Source organism: Mus caroli, unplaced genomic scaffold, assembly GCF_978045245.1.
Source record: "Mus caroli unplaced genomic scaffold, Mus_caroli_1 scaffold_7, whole genome shotgun sequence".
NCBI classification, from domain to species: Eukaryota; Metazoa; Chordata; class Mammalia; order Rodentia; family Muridae; genus Mus; species Mus caroli.
In genome coordinates this window covers 100587148-100607848 of record NW_028227262.1, presented here as the reverse complement: position 1 = coordinate 100607848, position 20701 = coordinate 100587148, and the positions used below count along the sequence as shown (strand labels likewise).

Here is a 20701-nt window from a genome sequence, read left to right as displayed (position 1 = left end):
AAGACAGGGTCAAATCCAAGTTTTACAGCAAACAGGAATGATCTTTCTTCGACTTTTTAAGGAGATGGCTGCAGTAGTTCTTAAGTGACTCGCCTAAGGCAGTCCTAGGAGCTGTCCATGGTGGTGGCACTTTCTTTCCTGACTCAGCCTACCACTTTCATGAAATACCAGCACAGGAGCTGTCCACGGTGGCGACACCTCTTCTTCAGCCTCCCAAGAAACTCAGCAGTGATGTCGCCTCAGCCATGGGCCCAAAGCAGGGAAAAAGAGGTGAAAATGCCATAAATCCCTGAGCAGAAAACCCCACTAATCCCTGAGCTTCCCACAAACCTCCACCAATCCCAGAATAGGAAACCTCACCAATCTCTGAGCTCTCCAAGCTCAGGACGTGAAATCCCACCAATCCTCAATCTGGAAATCTCTGCCCTGAAAAGCTCCATCCTTAAGAAATCCTATATAAGCCCTGCCCTTTGTTCAACAGCCTTGCTGTCTGCTCCTGGAAGCAGAGGCAGCCACTCCTGGATTTGTCCCCTCTCTCCCTGGACCCTCCGCTGTTGTTTTTGTTCTTGTTTTTAAATGAGATTTGATGTTTTTTTAGCATCAGAAGAAGCAAAGAAGCAATGAAGAGAAGTGGAGCGGGGCTGAGGCTCCAGAGCTCAGCTGGGTATACCCTTCCCTGGGAGCTGCAGTGCCTCTTGCTGAGGAGGCTTCCTCTCAGAGCTATGTGGTTCCTGGGCTCCTGTGTCTCAGGACGCTCTTCTATTGGGACACTGTCCTACCTCTGAGCTGTGTGGTTCCTAGGCTACCATGTCTACCCTTCCATTGGGACACTCTCTCTGCTAAGAGCTGTGTGGTTCTTGGGGTTCCACACCTTCCTAGAAGGAACACTTACAGCTTCTAATCTTAAAATAGAATCAGGCTGGTCCATCACATGGAGAAGTTCAAGGGAGATCAAATGGATACCGGGCACCATTTGACGGATTAGAAAATCTAGGTCACCACTGGCCTGCAGCCTAGCACACTGAACGTCATCAAACACGTATTCATTAAGGACTTTGCACTGTGCTACAGTGCAAAGATGTGAACAACAACAAAACTGTGCCTATACTTAGCCAGCCCAGGCTGGAAGGGTGTGGACTGAACTGGGATTGCTTTGTCTGAGTGCACAGAAAGCATCAGGAGATGGAAACCCCTCCCAATGTAAATATTTCCAAGTGGCCTGTGAAAGAAAGTGAGAGGCACTCTCCCCTGTGCCTAGTTAAGGTGACCTCTTTATCCGTTGGACAATGTCATTTACAAAGGTGGCAGTTTGCGTTGGTGACGTCTCTGGGGGCAAGGCCTTTGGGAATATCACCAGGCAGTGCACATTTATCTCAGGAAACATTCTGATGTAGTTTTCTAAAAATACGGGTAAGGTCCCCACAAGGGGTCCTTCTTATCGTTTTTGTGGCGCCTTTTATCTGCAGTCCTAGGCGGTGAGCATGACTGCACCGCTGTGAGGTGCAGGGTTCAGAGAGGGGTGGGCGAGCACGCACCAGGCACCGTTTATCGGGTTAGAAAATCTAGGTCACCACTGGCCTGCAGCCTAGCATACTGAATGTCACAGAACACATATTCGTTAAGGAACCATAAATGCCTTTCCCAACGTCGCTCTGTCAAATGTGCTAATGACCAAACTAACAGGAACAAAATCGTCCCGCAGCACTGGCCGCGGGTTCCAGCACAAAGAGCCAGAAGCTCCTCTGGTTGTGTAATCTGCGTCACTTGCGTACCCTGCCAGCCGCAGCGCGTCCCTTAAAAACAACTTTTCCTGCGTCGCACCGCTCCCCGCCCCTTCCGGCCTTTCGCAGGTTCCGGGTCGGCTGGGCCTGCGCCAGAAACCGAGTTGCGTGTTCTGTTTGTTTGGGGGATGCTGGATTCTTCTGGAACCGCCGGCGGTTAGTGGCCACGCCCTCAGCCCCAGGCACTGCTCTGAGTGCAGTTAACAGACAGAACGCTTTAACCGGTAACAGTCGCGGCCGGTGAGGTGGGTGTTGCCTTGGTGGCCAGGAGACATTAGGATTGGATTTCCTATCCCACAATCACAGCCTCTTGGTATACATAACAACAAGGGTTCTGCTAGTGTGATAGATTATTTTAAAAGAGCAGCCGTAGAGAGAAAGGCGGAAAAAAGTCTTGGTCTTGTTTATTCTCGGTGAGGGAGCATTTGTCACCAAGATATGCAAATGGCAAAAATGCCTACAAAGGAAGAAGGATGCGGCCCCTTTTTGGGGTCAGAAATGGGTGGAAATGACTTCAGTAGTCCCCAAAGGAAGCTGGGAAGTGTAGTTTTCCAGCAGGAACTTATCCGTGGCTTTTGTCACTTTGGCTATGTGAGCTCAGAAGATGGCGGAGTGTTGTTTAAAACATCCTCCACTGTTGTGCCAGGGAAAAGTTAGTGACCCCCCCCCCCCCAAAAAAAAAAAAAACCACACACACAGGAGCTGACCTGATGCAACTCACAGCAGGGTCTTTATTCTATTGGAGCTAGCTCAACCCCCGCCCCCAATGCACCACCCTCACGCAGGACGGTTTTGGTGGGGGAGGAGCCCCGAATGTCTATGTGGCAAGGCTTTATAGAAAGCACCAAACATGGAATACGTATGCGAGCATCTAAATGGAAAGCTACTTTGGCCTTTAACGTAACTGGCTGGTGCTGGGAGTCATATCATAAACTTAACTTCTGCTCCCCTCTGCATGGGTGGCCATTAGGCAAGGGGTGGGCTTGCAACCTGGGGTGCAGGTTTGTTGTGGGAATAACTGGGAGACACTGGTCTTGTTGGGGGTGTAACTTGGTAACTCTGCTCTTGTTGGGGATTAGCCTAGAGATTGGAGCTAGGCTCAGGTTTTGTTGGGGGGACAACTTGGAAACTAATGCTAGATACCAACCTGTTAGTCTACCTGAGTTCAAACTTAGGTCAGATTCTCTAAAATGGAGCCTGAATTTAAAAGCTTTGGCATCTCACACCGACTGGCTTAAATTCTCTGGTTGTGTGGGAGACTAGAGCTCCTTCTTCCCCAGGTGTAGGAATGTGAGAGGAGAGGAGGCTGGCAAGCTTGCACGTAATGGAACTGTGGAATGCCCCTGGATGTATGCTTGTGCAGTGCAACAGGGTAGAATTAGGGAGCCAGGTCCCATCTGGGCATGCTCCTGAAAAGGACTGGCAAAATAGTCAAGAGAAAGTTCTAATCTAATCAGACAACACAGGGTACATGCTGAGGCATCTCCTAGTCCAGGTGAACAGATGCCAAAAATTACTCATCTGCAGGTTGCTGGTTTTACAGTTATGTGGCTTCTCTGGGGTACGCATAGGGTTTGGACTGTGGACGGTTATCATTTCCCACCCGACATTCCTTCATTGGCTTGCCCGCCTGCAGGCCATTCTGTTTCCTCGTCTGCCAGGAAAAATAAGATTCCTTGCTATTTTCACGCACCCCAAACCTTTCCCGTGTGTCTTATCTTGAATTTCACCTCTTTCCTGTGGTGTGTTTTACTCCTGTTTGCCTGGGCCCCTGTACTCCATCTGAGAAACACTGCCAAGTCTTTCCCTCCTCTGCCTCTCCTGCATTCCAGTATTCTCAGCGCTCCAGTGGACCCGCCAAAGGTGTTGTACCTACGAGTTCTATAACCATTAGGACTGGATTTTCAGAAAACCAAACGACAAACTAGAAACAAGTACTGAACACAAACTTTTTTCTTGTTTTGAGTCTTGAAGCAATACAGTGTTTTCAACTTCGTTGGTGATACAGAGTGGGGAGGCGTGTGGGTTCTGTACAGTGTCCCTTGATATGTGTCTTTGGTGTCTGAGGAGGTCCTGGAGTAAGTTCCCTCTACCTCTGCCACGCTTCTCGCTGCAGGGCCATGACTGAAGCTATCGCTCTGTAGATTCTCTCCTCTTGCTTTCCCCAGAATCCCTTTTTAATGCTTTCCTGTGCTTCTCCCATTGTGTTTCAGTTATCACGGGGCCTGTCCCACCTCTGTCCGCTCCATGTTGTCAGCCGTATCTAGGCAGCCACCCTCCACTCCTAGAGTGCCTCATTCCTGAAGATCTGTTCCAAAAGAACCTCATACTCAGTTGATGTGCACAGACCTTTGTAAGTAAATAGGACTATTAGGGGTCTCTTTGTCCCTTCGTCCTCTGCTTCCCAGCTCTGGATAATCTACCCCTGAATTGTTCCCATCTCTCTCTCTCTCTCTCTCTCTCTCTCTCTCTCTCTCTCTCTCTCTCTCTCTCTCTCTCTCTCTCTCTCTCTCTGTGTGTGTGTGTGTGCTGAGGATTGGATCCAGGCCCTTGTACTGGTTGTTTTTATGTCAACTTGACTCAAGCTAGAGTCATCCAAGAGGGAGCCTCACTAGAGAAAATTGCCTCTGTAAAATCCAGCTGTAAGACATTTTCTTAATTAGTGATCAATGGAGAAGGGCCCAGCCCATTCTGGGTGGTGCACTCCTGGGCTGGCAGTCTTCGTTTTCTACAAGAAAGCAGGCTGAGCAAGCCATGAGGAGCAAGCCAGTAAGTAGCACCCATCCATGGCCTCTGTATCAGCTTCTGCCTCCAGGTTCTTGCCCTTCTTGAGTTCCTGTCATGACCTCCTTCAGTGAGGAGCAGTGAGGGTTTGGAAAGTATCAGTCAAATAAACCTTTTCCTCCTCAAGTTACCTTTTGGTCATGGTGTTTCATCACAGTAATAGAAACCCTAATACAGACACTAGGAGAGAGGTTTGAGCTGAACTTGTCAACCAGACAATTACTCTTGTACTTGGGGTTTTTGGTACTGGAGATTGAACCCAGGGCATTGCATGTACCAGGCAAGCACTCTCTCGCTGAGTTTCCCAACAACTCCTCCTTCCACTTTTTGTTGTTGTTGTTGTTTTGGGTTTTGTTTTTTGAGACAAGAGTTTCTCTGTGTAGCTCTGGCTGTCCTAGAACTTGCTTGTAGACCAAGCTGGCCTCAAACTCACAAAGATCTTTCTGCCTCTGCTTCTGAGTGCTAGGATGTATGCCTCCACTCCAAACTTTACGTTTAATACCTAGTCCTGGCTAGCCTATGACTGAGCTCCTGCCTCTGCCTCCCAAGTGCTGCATGTGCACTCTTGCTGTGATTGATTTCAAGCATAGAAAATGGAGCAAAACACTGGGAGGCAGAAGGCTTCCAGGAGGTACCTCAGACTAAAGATACGTGGAGTCTCTCACTGTAACGGCTTGCATTCTGTCTGCTAATGATTGTAAGCTTGGATTATTGCATCAGGAGCTTTAATCTTTAATGGCTGCAGTTATAGTCATGTGCAGCCGTTCCTGGTGCCTATATGTGTGTCTTGAGTGTCCTGTGGGATCATAGTACTTGCGTGCAGTTTTGTTAAATAACTGAATGAATCCAAGAGCAACTGTACAGTACCAGGGATTAGAAACAGAACAGGGTTTGTGCCCCAGTGGCCTAACAGGTCTATCGATGGAGGTTTTGGGGTGTACTCCATGCTGCAGCTCTAACAGCCAGGTTTCTCCCCTTTTGACACCACTCTTGGTGCCGGTGCCTAGTTTTAATGCCTTGTGCTATGTCTTCATTGACGGCTTCTGGAGGCTTCTGGAGCTAGTGGCCTGGGTTGCACTTTCTTCAGTCATAAGATAGGAGTTTCCTCACTCTGACTTCTGAGAGTAGTTCTGGGCCATGGGTGGCCTTTTGCACTCAGAGCTTTGTCCAGTTCTTTTACAAGTGTGAAGTCTCATGGGCCTTCATTCATTTGGTCTTACAGTGGCTGGCTGAGTTTTATGAGAGAAGCTTAAAGCCACTGACTCTTAACCCTCTGAGCCATCTCCCAGGAGAGTCTAAGAGCTCATTTGTCTCCTCGTAGAAATGCTCTGCTTTCTCCAGTTGTCTGCAGTGTTTGGCACTCTCTGTGTCAGCATGCAGGCTTTTGAGCTTGCTGCTCCTGCAATTTTACCTTCTGCTATGCAGAGATGCAGCTTGCTAGCTTCTGGGTGCTCACAGTCGGTTGTCCTTTTCTGAGTCTTCTCCAGGGAAAGACATTCTGGCTCACTGGGCTCTCCACAGTCTTTTTATGTTCTTTCATCCTGGGTCTCCTGACTTCTTGTTCCAAAGTTTAAGAAAGTGATCAAGGAGGAGTGAGTGAAGTTGAGTACTGTCTTGGTTGGGCTTTTTATTGCTGTCATGAGAAACTGTGACCATGGCAATTTTGTTATAAAGGAAATCCTTTAGTTTGGGGCTTACTTATAGTTCAGAGGTTCAGTTCGTTATCATCATGGCAGGAAGCATGGCAGCACACGGTGTTAGAGAGGTAGCTTAAGAGCTCTACATCCAGAACCTCAGGCAGCAAGAAAAGAGGGTCACTCTGGGCCTGACTTGAACCTTTGGAGCCTCAAAGCCCACGCCCAGTGACATATTCCCCCAAAGGCCACACTTCCTCATGTTGCCTCTTCTTATGAGCCTGTGGGGTTCATTTTCATCCAAGCCACCGCACTCCACTCCTTAGCCCCCATAAGCTTGTAGCCATATCATAACACAAAATTGCATTCAGTCCAACTTTCTCATCCGTAGTCTGTCACAATCTCCACACTGTTTCAGAGTCCAAGGTTCAATGTCTCTTTTAAGACTCCTGGCACTTTCTTAACTGTAACACTCTGTCAAATCAAAATGAAAGAGTGGATAATGCTGGGGTCTGGGAATCACCACAGAGACCACTCAGACATTGATCTCGGTTTATTGAATGTCGCACCCCAAGACTGATCCATCAGGGCTGCAGACCAGGCTGGGATCTGGGTGCGACCTTGAGTTAAGATCCTATAGGATTTTTTTTTTAAAGCCTAAAATCCACAAACATCTGTGCCAAGTGATTCCACTAATCAGGATTTAGGGATGGGGGGCTTCCTTAGAATTGTCTTTGTTATACACTTCTCCTGCTCTCATTGGTTGGGGTACTCAACTGTGGCAGGGGACTTGCTTTGCCTACTATTCATGCCTTAACTTGCCAATCAGGATGTCGTTACCCACGTACATGTCTCTTTCTGCCAAGGAGGATGTCAGTTCCCAGAGAGGTCTTGGGAACTTAAACTTTACTTGATCACTACTCAAATTGAAGTCTTATTCCAAATAGCTTGTTATATCAGTGCAGGAGTTTCTCTTATGTTGGGGTCCATCCCAGGGGCAGCTTATAAAAACAAAACCCATAAAAGCTTATACATAGGTCCAGGAACTGTTGCTTTTGCTTTGGGTCCAAACTTAATGTGGCTCACTATGCAAAGCAGTTCTAATCGACTTCTATTGTGATTGGTTTCCAAGAACTCCAAAGCACAGAACATCCTAGTTAACAGCAGTAATAACACATACAAAAGTTTCCTTAGTAAAAGCACAAAATGGCAGGCTAGACAGGTAACAGTTACCTAAGCCTTCACAGATAACAGCACAGGATATACTTCATCACTCCAGCAAAGAGGAAAGGGAATGTAGTGAGGGAATCCTGAACCAGAGTAAGACCAAAAGCCAGCAGGGCAGTTTCCAAACTCTGCATTTCCATGTCTGATGTGAAAAGGCTCTTCAGCTCTCCCACTCCTCTCACCTCAGCACGCTTCCTTCTCTCAGGCTGGTTCCACTCCCTGTTAGCTGCTTTTCTTAGACGGCATCCCACAGCTCTGGCATCTCCAACATTTTGGGGTCTGCAAATTAACCCAGGCCTCACCTTCACGGCTCCACACAATGGCCTTTCTAGGCCTCTGTGCAAGAACAGCTCTGACAGGTGCCTGGTCTCAGCAGCTTTCCTTGTCATAGAAGGAGAGTCTATGACCCTCTCTTCTGTACTTGACTCTACAGCCAGAGAGCTGTCCGGTTATGGTGCCTGCTGGGGCTGGAACATGGCCCCCTAAGTTCAGGCACATCTTTAAGAGCTTTCTGTTTTCCTTCACTGCCTAAGCTTGGTCCTGGAACTCACTCTGTTGATCAGATTGACCTCAAACTCAGAGATGTGCCAGCCTCTGCCTTCTGAGTGCTGGGATTAGAGGTCTGTACCACCATGTCTGGCCTTTGGTTTTCTTTAATTCTTTTCACAAATTGGCAGCCTGGCTGGGTGGGGTCTTCTTCTGAGGTCATCTTACTGCACTTAGCACCAGACTTTAATCTGGCTGCACTTCCTGGTGTCCCCCTTCTCCTCTGACTGTACATTTGTATTTTTTCTTGCTTAGCTTTGCCTCTTTTCATTGTAGATTAGTGGCTGTCAGCATGACCGATAATAACCAAACAACACAGTTTATACCAGGCTGTCTGCAAATCTTCTGTGCCAAAGCTGCTAATCCATAACTCTTCAATTTAGCTTCAGGCAGATTTTTAGACAAAGAGACTATTTTTTTTTCACCAAAATATGGCAAAATTGATTTCTAGGCCACATAGTAATATTCTTCTCCTCTGAAACCTGTTGACCTGGACCCCCACAGTTTAAATCACCCTCAGCACCACTGTCTTCCATGCTCCTACTTGAGCCTCACTTAAACTGTCCAGTCATTTTTCTTTGTTTGGTAGTCTGAAGTCAAAAGTATAGATTGATCCAACTAGCAGTCCCTTTTCTATGTAGGTCTGCTTCATTTTGACCCCTCTCATAGAGGATCGTAATACCATCACAATCACAGAAGTTATAACTGCCTTCATTTTGATCATGAAAACAATTCAAAACAATTAAAACACTTTAGAACAATTATTATTTATTGAGACAGGGTTTCTCTGTGTAGCTCTGCTGATTTGGATTTGCTCTGTAGATCAGGCTGGCCTCAAACTCAGAAGAAACCTATCTGTCTTTGTCTCCCAAGTGCTGCGTTCAAAGGCATGAGTTTATTTATTTAGTATCTATATACCCTTGAAAATATTTATATCAATTTTTACCTTTTCTCCCTTCTAGCCAGGCAGTGATGGTGCACACCTTTAATCCCAGCACTTGGGAGGCAGAGGCAGGCGGATTTCTGAGTTCGAGGCCAGCCTGGTCAACAAAATGAGTTCCAGGACAACCAGGGCTACACAGAGAAACCCTGTCCCAATAAATAATAGTAAAAACAAAAACAACCCCCCCCAAAAAAAACCTTTTCTCCCTTCTATGGAGATAATATCTATGTAGATAACTATATCTATATTTTTATTTTTATATATAAATTTAAGATTGATGTGTATTTATTTTTAAATTATTAAGGATATTTTTACTTATTATTGCAAAAATATATAGCAAAAACCTACATTTTTTTAAGAAAAAAATGTGTCATTTTGAATTTTAGACTATCATTTGTAAGTGGCTGAATCTATCAGGAAAGGGTCCTGCCCTGACTTTATTGTGTAGATCTGGTTGGTCTAGAATTTGCAAAGATCTGCCTGTCTTTGTCTTCTCTGTCTTCTGTTATTTAGCTCAGATTCTGTGTTATGCCTGGCCTTTGCTTACAGGGAGAGACATTTTAGCCTTCTGCTCAATTCTGGCCACAGCAGCCAACCTAGGGCTGCATTCCTGAATACCATGAGCATTGAGCATTAATTCCGTAGGACAGGACTGGGCCAACCTGCTGTGTCAAGCTTGGGAGAGCCTGAGGTGGCTTATCCTGCAGCTGTGGTTTTCGGGAAGTCTCTATCGGTTTTGTTCTCTGTGGCATGTGTGTCCTCTCCTTGGACGCCCTGCTCTTGAGAGAAGTCCCAACTTTTTTATTTTGTTTTAAAATGTAGTAAGGGCTTCTTTAAAAAGCCTCCTTTTGTACTCTGTCTGCAGGTTCTAGCTCCTTGGCTAAGAAATATCTCTCCCAGTGTTCCTCTTGTGTTGTTTAGGTACGATTGTTTTGTTTTGTTTTGTTTTGTTTTGTTTTGTTTTGTTTTGTTTTGTTTTGTTTTGTTTCGTTTCGTTTCGTTTCGTTTTGTTTTGTTTTGTTTTTTAAGAGACCAGACCTCTTGCCAAGCTAGCTCAGTCAATAGATCATAAGACTCTTAATCTCAGGGGCCTGGATTCAGGCCCCACATTAGGTGCCATTTTGTTGAAGTTATGTCCGGTTCTTTTCCGGCCACATGGAAAAGAACCAGAGTTGCCATGACTCACATTAGACTTAGCTGGGCTGCTAAGGAGGACCCGCCAAAGACAGGTTAAATTGAGTTTCTGGGCATACGAATGGCCTTATGGATACAAGGGGGGAAATCAGGACCTCTGACTCCTAACTAAGAAGCAGCCCTTGCTCCCTGCCAAGGGGCACATGCATCCTTTCAGCTGACCAGGACTGAGTTTTTCTGGAGATGCAGGGAGAATGTACTCAACCCAACTGCCTACACTGGGGAAAGAAAAGCTCCTTGGAGAGATCTCATCTTCACCCCACTGCTCCCCAGGTGATGTGCTACGCTATTTGGGCAGAGTAAGGAGGTTCCAGAACCCATGGTTGCTAATTGGTGCTTGTGCAGCCTGAGATGAAAGTATCCGGGCAGAAGATGAGAGGGTAGGGAGGAGGCAGCAAAGAAGGCAAGCCTCCGTTGCTCAGTGTTGGCCAGGCATCCTTTAACCTAACCATCCAGCCCTCACTTCATCTTACCTAAGTGATCAGTCCTGGCAGGTTGAAAGTAAACCATCCAGGGAGGATGTGGAGACAGGACAAGTTGACATCCTTATGTCTTAGTCAGGGCTACTACTGCTGTGAAGAGACACCATGACCATGGCAACTCTTTTAAAGGAAAGCATTTAATTAAGGCTGGTTTACAGGTTCAGAGTTTAGTGTCATCATGGTAGGAAGCATAACAGCACACAGGTAGGCATGATGCTGGAGAAGTAGCCAAGAGTCCTACGTCTGGATCAGTAGGCAACAGGAAGAGAGAATTACATAGGCCCTGGCTTGAGCATTTGAAATCCCAAAGCCTACCCTCTGTGACATACTTCCTCCATCAAGGTTACACCTCCTAATGGTGCCACTTCCTATGAATCTATGGAGGCCATTTTCATTTAAACCAATCTAGTCCATCTAACACCTTAAGAAATACATGAAAAAGCTTTTGAGCCCTGGCATGAGGAAGAAGTCAGGGCCGGGGCCAAGCCTTTATGAGCCCCTGACTTAAAGCAACTTGTCAGAGCTATATAGGTAGAAATCCCACATTTCCCAGGCCATCTGTGCAGCGTGGTCCCAAAGCCATTTCCAAACAGAGTAGTTTTGCTTGTTTTCATTGATTTTACACCAGCTGTATCTCAGTGTTCTGTGTCAGACTATTGTCAGCCAGTATAACTCTCCAGGGTGGACCCATATCATAGGCTTGGTCAGTTACTTAGTCAGTAAGCATGGGCTGAAGGGGGGCAGCCCAGATGAGGAAGTCAGAGGGACAGAGCAGGTGTAGCAGGTCTACCAGTGCTGCTGGTCCTGCTGTAGAGGGTTACCTAATACCCAGATGTTGCCCATATGTCCTGGCCCTGGAGGGGACAGGAGACCCTGACACAGTTGGCACTGGGTAGACCTGAGCAGCTCGCTTACTCCCCTCACAACAATCAGGACAGCTAGGGTGGCATAGATAATCTCAGCTGTACTTGCTCCTGGGCAGGCCAGATCGCAGGGCTTCTGGGTGGCCCAGACTTGTACTTTGTCTCCTCTAAGCTCTTCAGGAAGTTCATGGCGCAGTGGACTGGAATATTGCAGGCCAATGAACTGACAGAGGAATGATTACTGTTGAGAGGATGTGCAAGATCCATTCCCAGCCCCGTCAAAGCATTTATGAGAAGCTCTTTGAAGATGCTGCCAGTTAGCAGGAGTCACTGATGGATGAAGATGCTGCCAGTTAGCAGGAGTCACTGATGGATGAAGATGCTGCCAGTTAGCAGGAGTCACTGATGGACAGTGCTGTGAGCCTGGTTTCCTTGGAGAAGAGGATACTTAGTAGTGTTGATCATGTAAACTTAGTCTTGGGAGTGAGCAGTACCTCACACCTACAAGCTCTGAGCAGCATCGGCATCGGCATTGGCAGTGTCCTAATGGTTTTTTGCAGGTGTAACTGCCTGCCCAGCTCAGACTCCCTAGTCTGGGCCCTCAGACAAGTCTGCAGTTTGGAATGAGGCCTGCTTTTGTTTTCCTCTGTGTGAACCTGAGTCCTCTATGGGCAGCAGCGACATTGACCCTCCCCATGGGTAGCCTTCTCTCTCTGATGTCACACACACTCTGGGCTCACTGTCCCACAGCCACCGAAGACAGACTTGCCCTCCCCCACATCCCAGAGCTGTGTTAGGCACTCCTTTTTGCTCCAAATGGCTTCTTAGACTTCTTCGCCTCCCCAGCTTGCCCTTTGGTACCATGATGCATGCCTTCCGTAGCACTGTGCTGTCCAGCACACGGTGACCATTGCCGCCGTGCTGATCTCTGAAGTGATGTTGAAGCAGAAGGGCTGGCTGGGGAGCTGGGGAGACTTGGATAGGGATTGACTAGAGTTGGAGCAGCAGTGTGTAGCTAGCTCACCCAGCTTCTCTGTTAACTTCACCCTGTTCTGCCTTCCTTAACTTCAGTTTCCTCAGTACCCAGGACCAAAAGCCGACACTCCCCAGTCCTTATGGCCCCAGCCAGAGCTGCAGGTTGGTTTGCATCCTTGGGACACCATTTTAAATGATGACAATGTTGGGGAAATGGAAATAACATTTTTGAGTGAATGAAAGAAGTTCCAGCATTCTTATGTGGGTCTGCATGCTAGGAAAGTGGTAATTACCTGGTGCCTATTTTAAAACAAATTTAAGCCAGGAGTGGTAGTATAAGCCTGTAGTCCTAGTAGTCCTAGTTCTCAGGGGATGTGCTAGGGTGGAGGAGGGCAGAGGAATGAGAACTCAAAGCCAGCTTCAGTTTCTTAAAAAAACAAAAACAAAACCAAAGAAACCAACAAACCAACCAATCAATAAAAAAATTAACTTTTCAAAAAGGAACCCTTTAGAGTTAATAAAGATGTATCATAATAGTTACTAGAAAAGTTAAGTAATGGTATTTTTGTTTACAGTCCAGATTTGAGAGGTGAACCAAACTGGTAATATGGGCCTAAGCCCTTGTGTAACATGGCATGACCAGTGGAACCAGCAAAAGCCACTTCCCTTTGCCAAGATGGTCTCTGGTCTTGCCTGGGTATTGGCTGGTGGGCTTTGCACTGTGGGGGTCCCTGAAACACCATAGCAGCAGAGGGTCTCTCCGTGTGAAACAAGAAATTCTGGTTCAATACGACTCAGTAGCCAGTGCTGGTTCAAACATCCAGAGTCTGATACTGGGCAGTTTATTTTAGGCTTATTTAAGTTCAGTACAATTTGGAAAACAGTTTCTAGTTCAGTGCAAACCCGAGTACACAATAAAGGTGAGGGCATAGCTATGCAGAAACTCTTCAAAGTACATGCCCCTCTTCCATAAAGATGGGTTCTATAAGTAGACTACACATGCCATCTTAAGGTTCCAGGAGAGGACTGGTGTGGTCTCATTCTTACAGATAGAACAGAGGTCATTTAGGCTGCTAACCACATTTATATTCCCAGCCATCTGAGCGAGGAAACAATCTCTCTCTGAGACAACCCTGTGTGTTTAATATTCCTAGTTTCTATGAGCACAAGGACTTCGCGCCATCTGCATGGCATCCTGCAGTTCCCTGCTGCACAGGACACATGCCCAGGAGAGGCTGGCCTGACTGTCTGTCTCTCTTTAGGGCCCAAGCAGAATTGAGAGAGAGGAGCCAGCTGATCCTCAGAGGCACCTGCATCCCTGTGACTGACAGCACTGCCAGGACCCGGTGGTCTGAACCGTCTTCAGTATCATGGAGCCTCCTGGAGAGAAGCCAGGAGAGGCTGAGGCGCTGAGCATCACACCCCAGCTGCTGAAGTCCCACTCAGGAGAGTTTGCCCTGGATTCCATCCTGTTGCTGAAGCTTCGGGGTTTAGGGGTGGTGGACCTGGGTTGTTTGGGGGAGTGCCTGAACCTTGAGTGGCTTGACCTATCAGGCAACGCACTTACCCACCTGGGCCCACTGGCATCCCTGCGCCAGCTGGCTGTGCTCAACGTCTCCAATAATCGTCTTACAGGGCTGGAGCCACTAGCAGCCTGTGAGAACCTGCAGAGCCTCAATGCTGCTGGTAACCTGCTGACCACTCCTGGTCAGCTGCAGTGTCTGGCTGGGCTGCAGGCCCTGGAGCACCTGAGGCTCCGGGACCCTTTGGCTCGGCTCAGCAACCCGCTCTGTGCAAATGCTTCCTACTGGGCTGTGGTCCGAGAGCTACTGCCTGGCCTCAAAGTCATAGATGGGGAACGAGTGAGTGGGCGGGGCAGTGAGCTGTACCAGTTATGCCGAGACCTGGACAGTTCCTTGCGCTCCGGCTCCAGCCCAGGGCCCAGAGCCATCGAGGCCCAGCCATGGGTAGAGCCCGGCTACTGGGAGTCCTGGCCCATCCGGAGCAGCTCCATTCTGGAGGAGGCCTGCCGACAGTTCCAGGACACACTGCAGGAATGCCTTGACCTGGATCGTCAGGCCAGCAATAGCTTGGCCCAGGCCCAGCAGGCTCTCAGCCCTGCAGAAACCACCTCTTCCTTTGTCTTTTAAATGCAACTCTTAGCCAAGGTGGTCTGATCATAGACATTCCTTCCCTGCCCCATGTGCTTGCCTATCTATCTATCTATCTATCTATCTATCTATCTATCTATCTATCTATTTGTCTATTTATTTATATCTGGTCACTGACCCTGCAGACTATGTTGTTCATTCATCCCTTTCTTGAGAGCTCCTAACTCCTGCGTCTCCTCAAGGGTGTTTCCTCCCTCCTCCCACAGCCTCAAGGACACACTTTCCAGATCGCCTCTAGAAGGGAGAGGAAATCCCCTCACTATCTGGCAAATGCACCATGCGGCCAGGCTGCAGGGGCTCTGGGCAATGCTGTGCCTGGGCTCCCTCAAGTTCCCAACCTAAGGCTTTGTGGGTAAGGTTACTTGCCACCTGCTTATTCTTATGAAATAGTTCAGTGCTCATGTTATCACTTGTCTCGTCTCCAGCAAATGCGCGGGGGCTTCTGAACCTCTGCTTTGGTCCTGTGGAAGGCTCCTACACTTGCCCTACCTGCTGCTTCCTGGTACTAGGCAGGAAGTGTGGACACACACACACACACAGAGTCTTTTTGAGCTTCCCTTATATGTACAGGTTGAGCTGAGGGAGAACAACACAAGGTTTGAAAGGAACAGACTCAGCAATTTTATTAGCCTGGAGTTGAAAGTCTCTGGGAGATGATAGGCTCCTGCTGGGTGCTGCCACAGCTGTACAGGGAGTAAGGTGAAGTCCTAGAGAAGAAGGGAAAACCAGGTTGGGGGTGCGGGAGACTGTTTGGGTCTGGTTCTAGCTTTTTTCACGTTTCACAAGTCCTTTCTCAGCCCAATTTCCATGCCAAGGGCTGGCTCTCCCCATTAACCACTTACCTGTCTAGGGCTTATTTGGTTCGCAGGGCCCTGGAGAAGGCAAACTGTCCAGGTAGGAAGTAGCCGTGGGGGTCTTCGCCAGCCTGTGCTATCTTAATGCATTGCAACTCCTGAGGATCCTGCTAGAACCAGTGTTTGCTGCAGCAGTTCTAGGAAGGGAGGCACCACCACAACCCCCAGGGGAATGTCCAGGAGTGGGGGTGGGGGGGACCCAGCTCTTCTTTTCAGGTTTCCTGTTCTTCTCCCATAGACCCAGATTTGATCTGTCCCTCCAGGCTTCTCCCTAACCTCTTTTCCTTCTTACCTGAGGCCCTTGCTTCAGAACTGGGCAGTGGACTATCCGGCCTAGAATTTTACCCTTGGGGTCCATTTTAATGCAGACCAGGCATTTCCGCCTTCTCTGGGGAGGAGAACAGGGATGTCAGAGTGGAGACTAGCCTCTGGCATGCTCTGGAGTGGACAATGTAGTGATTTGAGTAAGAATGTCCCCCATAGGCTGACATATTTGAAGATTTGGTCTCCAGTTGGTGGCGCTGTTTGGGGAGGGTTTGAAGGTTTGACCTTGATGGAGGAAGTGTGTCAGTGGGGCAGGCCTTAAGATTTTAAAACCTCAGACCACTCCCAATTCACTCTTTCTGCGTTCTGTTTACGTGGAAGGCTGTGAGCTCTCAGCTTCCTGCTCTGGCCACTATGCTGGCATCCACATCTCCCTGCCTCCCGCCATGATGGACTTTTATTCCTCTGGAACCCTAAGCCAAAATAAACCTTTCCTATTATTAGTTGGTCTTGGTCATGGTATTTTATGGCAGCAGCAGAAACATAACTACATCCAAGGGGCAAGGTGACATGCGAGCCAGATGGACATGCAGCTTACCCTGGCATAGGAGATTTTAGAAGTTCTCTTCTTTGGACACAGTCTCAAGAAGTAGCCCAGACTGGTCTAGAATTTGCAGTTCACCTGCTTTAACTTCTATGCTGGCATTTCAAGTGTATGCTACCCTTGGCTTGCCTGCAGACTATGGTACTTTAGCCTATGCAGGTATCATTCCTGTGTGAGCATGCATATGTGTACTGCTCATGGGCAATATACCTCGTGGGTGTATTCACAAGTGCCTGTGTTAATGTGCAAACATGTTTAAAGTCACGAATCTTCCCCAGATGGTGTTTGCCTGTCTCTGTTTCTCTCTGGTGTGTGTGTGTGTGTGTGTGTGTGTGTGTGTACTCACACCTGTATGCGTCTCACTTCACTCTGCTTTATTCCATTGGCAGACAATCTCTCACTGTACCTACAGGCTGGCAGCCAACAAGCCTAGGAATACTCCTCTGTAGCCACACCCAGATGTTTTCATATGGGTGCTGGGATTTAAACTCAGGTCCCCGAGCTTGCACAGCCAGGGCCCTTATCACCTTGGCCTCATATCTGCATTTTTCCTTTGAGATTTATTTTGAACAAACCAAGAGTCTTGCTAAATCACCAGTATAATCCAGTCTCTTCCCTTAACTCCAGGGAGGGGACAAGGACCTTCAGTGAACCCACAAAACTGTCAGAGAGCAAGAACTTTAACTCAAAAGTGCCGCACCACCAGCCCGAGGTCAGTCCATAGCAGCAGTGTCACCCTAGGGTGACTGATTACTGTGAAACCCTTCGGTGAACTGTCTGTGTGTATCCTGGCCAGGATACAGGATAAACTCCATAGAGAAGTTTCTTTAGGAGGACCCACTCTGATGGAGAAATTTCCCTCTTCCCTTCACCCTCCCCTCCTTGCAGACAGTCCCTGGTGATGGGCACAGCGCTTCCCTGGACTCTGGTTCCTATCCTGGCAGCTTGTCCCATCAGTAAGAGCCCCTTACTCACCCCGTTTGGTTTGATTGTGCACTTCGGCTTTTTCCAGTCCTCCTTGGGGCAGTTGGTCTGCTGGAGCTTAAATTCCAACTTCACAAAGGTGCCAGCTGAGAAGAGCTACAGACAGACAGACAGACAGACAGACAGACAGGGCAAGCAGATAATTCCTGCATGTTACTCCTTTTCCCCAACACCTTAACTTAGAACTGGCACGGCCTAGGAGGGTGGCAGGCTGGGGGCCTTTCCCAGTACAGCTTTCTGGGAATTCACTGGTCTCCAGGGCTGCAGCTCTCCACTCTCCACCCAATCACACCACTAACCACTTCTTCAGCGCTGTCCACACCGATCTCTTGGAAGGCCCACTGCACATGTGGGTGTTTGTGGAACTCCTCCAGAGCCACCTGCAGGCTCCTGCGCTGGGTCTCGCTGAGTTCAGGCTCTGTCCCACGTGTGCCCACTGTGCCCAGCCATAGGGCTATGGAGATCAGCAAGCACTTCATGGCTTCACCTCAGTCCTATGCAAAGATGGTGTGTGGTCTTTAGTTCTTGGAGCTGTGGTGGTGGTGGCCTAACCTACTCCTAGGGACAGAAGTGCCCCTTTCTGAAGTACCCTTTCCATTGGTATCCAACTAGCCCTTCCTATTCTGCAAGGCCTTGTTTCCTGGGGCCAGCAAAGTTTTAGAGTTCCCTGCCAACAGCCCCGGGAAGTAATCCTGCTGGTTATGGCCACTATAGCCTTTTTTCTGAGCCATTTTCTCCTCCTTTTGGGTCTTCTCTCCATACCCCAAATCCCCAGCCTCTTTCTGGTACCTTGAAAATGATCAGGTTTGTTGCTTTAGCGAGGCCTTTTTCTGTGTGGTCCCTTGAACAGCTCCCTGGCAGTTGTTCCCTCTCACCCTCTCATCTCCCTTTTCTCCTCTCTCTTGGTCCCCAAAGCCCCGCCTTTTCCCACTGACCCTTCTCCCAGAGTCCGGAGTTTTGGAGTTTTCCCGTTTCCCAAAGTTCCCTGACCTTCCTCTTGCATTGAGCCAAAGGAGGGGGAGGGGAGGGGGAGGGCCTGGAGCACCAAATGAGACTGCAGGCTGAATATTTTTCAGAAGACGTAAACGTGGGAGGACTGGGCAGATCCAGTGCGGGCGGGAACTGCAAGATGCTTAACCCTCCTCACACCAGGCTACAGCTGCCATCAAGACAACTGTCCCCAGCAGTGGGTGTTTCTCTACCCCAGTCCTGGGTTTTCTAGTATGAGATAGAGGTTCTCTCTTCTGCCTCATCTCCAGCCTCAGTCTGAATTCTGTCATCTCTCAACACATGACTGCCATCACTTGAGGGAGCCGTTTTTGACAGAGTCCCGCTTGACCAGGTGATCTTCCACTAAAAAGCGACAGTTGGGGAAACTGAGGCTCCTTCAGTACCAAGGTAGCAGGTCTGTTGCTTCAGTTTGTCCTGTGTGTCCAGCGAGAGAGCTTCTGTGTCACTGGCTTCTGCCTTCATCTGCCTACCAGACATCTGTCGTGTCTTTCCTGATGTCTCAGGTTTGTTCACACCCACGTAGGCCTGGCTTTGACTGGCTGGCATCAGTCTCTTCCTTGCAGAGGCTTCAAGCAGACCCTCCCTTTTGTGGACCTGCCACCAACTCTCAGGTCTCCATGTATAGACTTGCTGGGCTGGACGTGCTTCCTTAGCTGTAGTCCCGTCCACCTAGTACCTTCCACCCGACTTAGCCTACCTGACCCCTGACCCTGGCTCATTTCTCCAGCTCAGTCTCTCAGGACTTGAGCAAGTGCAGAAGCCTTTATGTCACTGCTTCCCGTCTGAGGAGCTGAGAGCTTCCAGATCTCTGCTGGCCAGGTGGACCTTTTCCCTGAGGGATGAAGGACTACGTGCTCTCTGAAGAACTTCCTTTTTGAAATGTACTTTTTAATTCTGAGTATTTACTGCCACTAAAGATAGTTTAATTTCAGTCAAAAACAACATTAAATGAATAAGCTAAAAAAAAAAAAAAAGGCCATGTTATATTAGGTTAGAAAACTAACACGGGACATAAGGATTTTTAGATCTTGAAAGGGTGCTTTGAAGGTTCTACAGTCCTCCTGGTACTTTATTTTCCATTATTTTTTATTATTTATTAATTTATTATTTCATATTTTTCATTAATTCATTCACTTTACATCCCGGTTGCAGCTCTCCTCCTCACAAGTCCCTTCTCCCCTTACCTCCCTCCCCTTCTCTGCAGAGAGGGGACTGAAGAGCTTTCTTTTACAGCCTCAGTTGCCCAGGGCTGCCTTTTCTTATGCCTTTCCTGGATGAGGAAAATCCCTAGCTGAGACTCTCCTGTCAGAAAACTCCCTCCAGAAATGCATTCTTGTTGCCCGGCCTTGTTGGCTCCACATGCTGCTTTTCTGAGCCATTCCTGAGGTCCGCATCCTAAGTGAGATGACTCCTGGTCTTTCATAGGCTATTTGAGTGTTAGGAGCCTGTGGCTGGGACAGAATGGGCTTCTGAAACCCATAAGAGGAGGCAGAGAAAAGTGTCCAAATGTTGGCTCAACTTCTGGGTACCTTGAGAAAATGGGGAAAACCTGGTCTGCATATCATTAACAGTCCCTGTCATTTCCTAGGATTGTCATCAGAGACCTTAGGGTCAAAGTGTGGTGTCTGGCAGACCCAGTAAGCTAGCTTCTTACTGTAAGCTGTAAGTCCCTAGTTACAGAGAACAATAATAGGGGAAAGCAGAAAAAGATTTACTCAAATGTGGCCATATTGGTAAGATGACAAAGGGCTACAGTAACCCCAGAGTCTGTCATTCAGGCATTGGCATGAAGTTTAGAATATTTTTTAAAAAGTATTCTGTTAGTTTTGTGTATGAATGTTTTGCCTGCACACATGTCTCTGTATTACATGTGCATGGGGCCTATTGTCCACAGAGGCCAGATGAGAGCACCAGATCAACTGGACCTGCAGTTACAGAAGGCTGTGAGCCACCACGCTGGGAATCAAACCTCGGTCCTCTGGACGAGTATCCAGTACGCTTAACTACTGAGCATCCTTCAGCCTCCGAGGTTCAGGTTTAAGCAGGCTGCAATGAGTGCGACTGTTTGTGGTCAACTTACTCAACACAGAGCCTTCAGTGCCTCCCCTAGTCCTCTTGGAAGGTGGTTTGACTAGTCGCCAAGACTGTATGAGATATTTCTGATACATAAGTTTGTCCTGACTAGCCCTAGACTCCAGCCTTTTCATTGTTTCAACATGAGATTTCCCAGGAAGGTTTTAATCTTTTCTCATTCTTTTCTTTTCTCTCTTCCTCCCTGTCTTCTTCCCTCCTCCTCTCCCTTACTCTGCTCCTTTTTCTCTCCCTCCCTCCCTCCCTCCCTCCCTCCCTCCCTCCCTCCCTCCCTCCCTCCCTCCCTCCCTCCC

The 20701-nt window shown here is 48.2% G+C and overlaps 2 protein-coding genes across 7 annotated transcripts; one reads left to right on the top strand and one right to left on the bottom strand.

The window, feature by feature from the left end:
* Positions 1 to 1828: 1828 nt before the first annotated feature.
* On the top strand, positions 1829 to 16221 carry Lrrc61 (leucine rich repeat containing 61). 4 transcript variants are annotated; one of them, XM_029478772.2, is made up of 3 exons: positions 1829 to 2005; positions 3995 to 4134; positions 13692 to 16221. In XM_029478772.2, exon 3 carries the CDS (start codon positions 13800 to 13802, stop codon positions 14577 to 14579), a length of 780 nt encoding a protein of 259 aa, XP_029334632.1. In that variant the 5' UTR covers positions 1829 to 2005; positions 3995 to 4134; positions 13692 to 13799; the 3' UTR covers positions 14580 to 16221. The 4 variants fall into 4 exon arrangements, with proteins under 4 accessions (XP_029334632.1, XP_021020299.1, XP_029334633.1 ...); XM_021164640.3 differs by having other exon boundaries at positions 1829 to 2026; XM_029478773.2 differs by lacking the exon at positions 3995 to 4134.
* On the bottom strand, positions 15198 to 18301 carry Rarres2 (retinoic acid receptor responder 2). Of its 3 annotated transcripts, none has more exons than XM_085840638.1 (6): positions 18242 to 18301; positions 17606 to 17800; positions 17298 to 17402; positions 15747 to 15842; positions 15443 to 15564; positions 15198 to 15307 (listed from the first exon to the last, which is right to left on the bottom strand). In XM_085840638.1, the coding sequence occupies exons 2-5, from the start codon at positions 17783 to 17785 to the stop codon at positions 15454 to 15456; spliced, it is 492 nt and encodes a 163-aa protein (XP_085696764.1). In that variant the 5' UTR covers positions 17786 to 17800; positions 18242 to 18301; the 3' UTR covers positions 15198 to 15307; positions 15443 to 15453. The 3 variants fall into 3 exon arrangements, with proteins under 3 accessions (XP_085696764.1, XP_021020305.1, XP_021020306.1); XM_021164646.3 differs by lacking the exon at positions 18242 to 18301 and adding an exon at positions 18096 to 18235; XM_021164647.3 differs by lacking the exon at positions 18242 to 18301 and adding an exon at positions 18096 to 18235 and having other exon boundaries at positions 15443 to 15561.
* Between the last annotated feature and the right edge of the window lie 2400 nt (positions 18302 to 20701).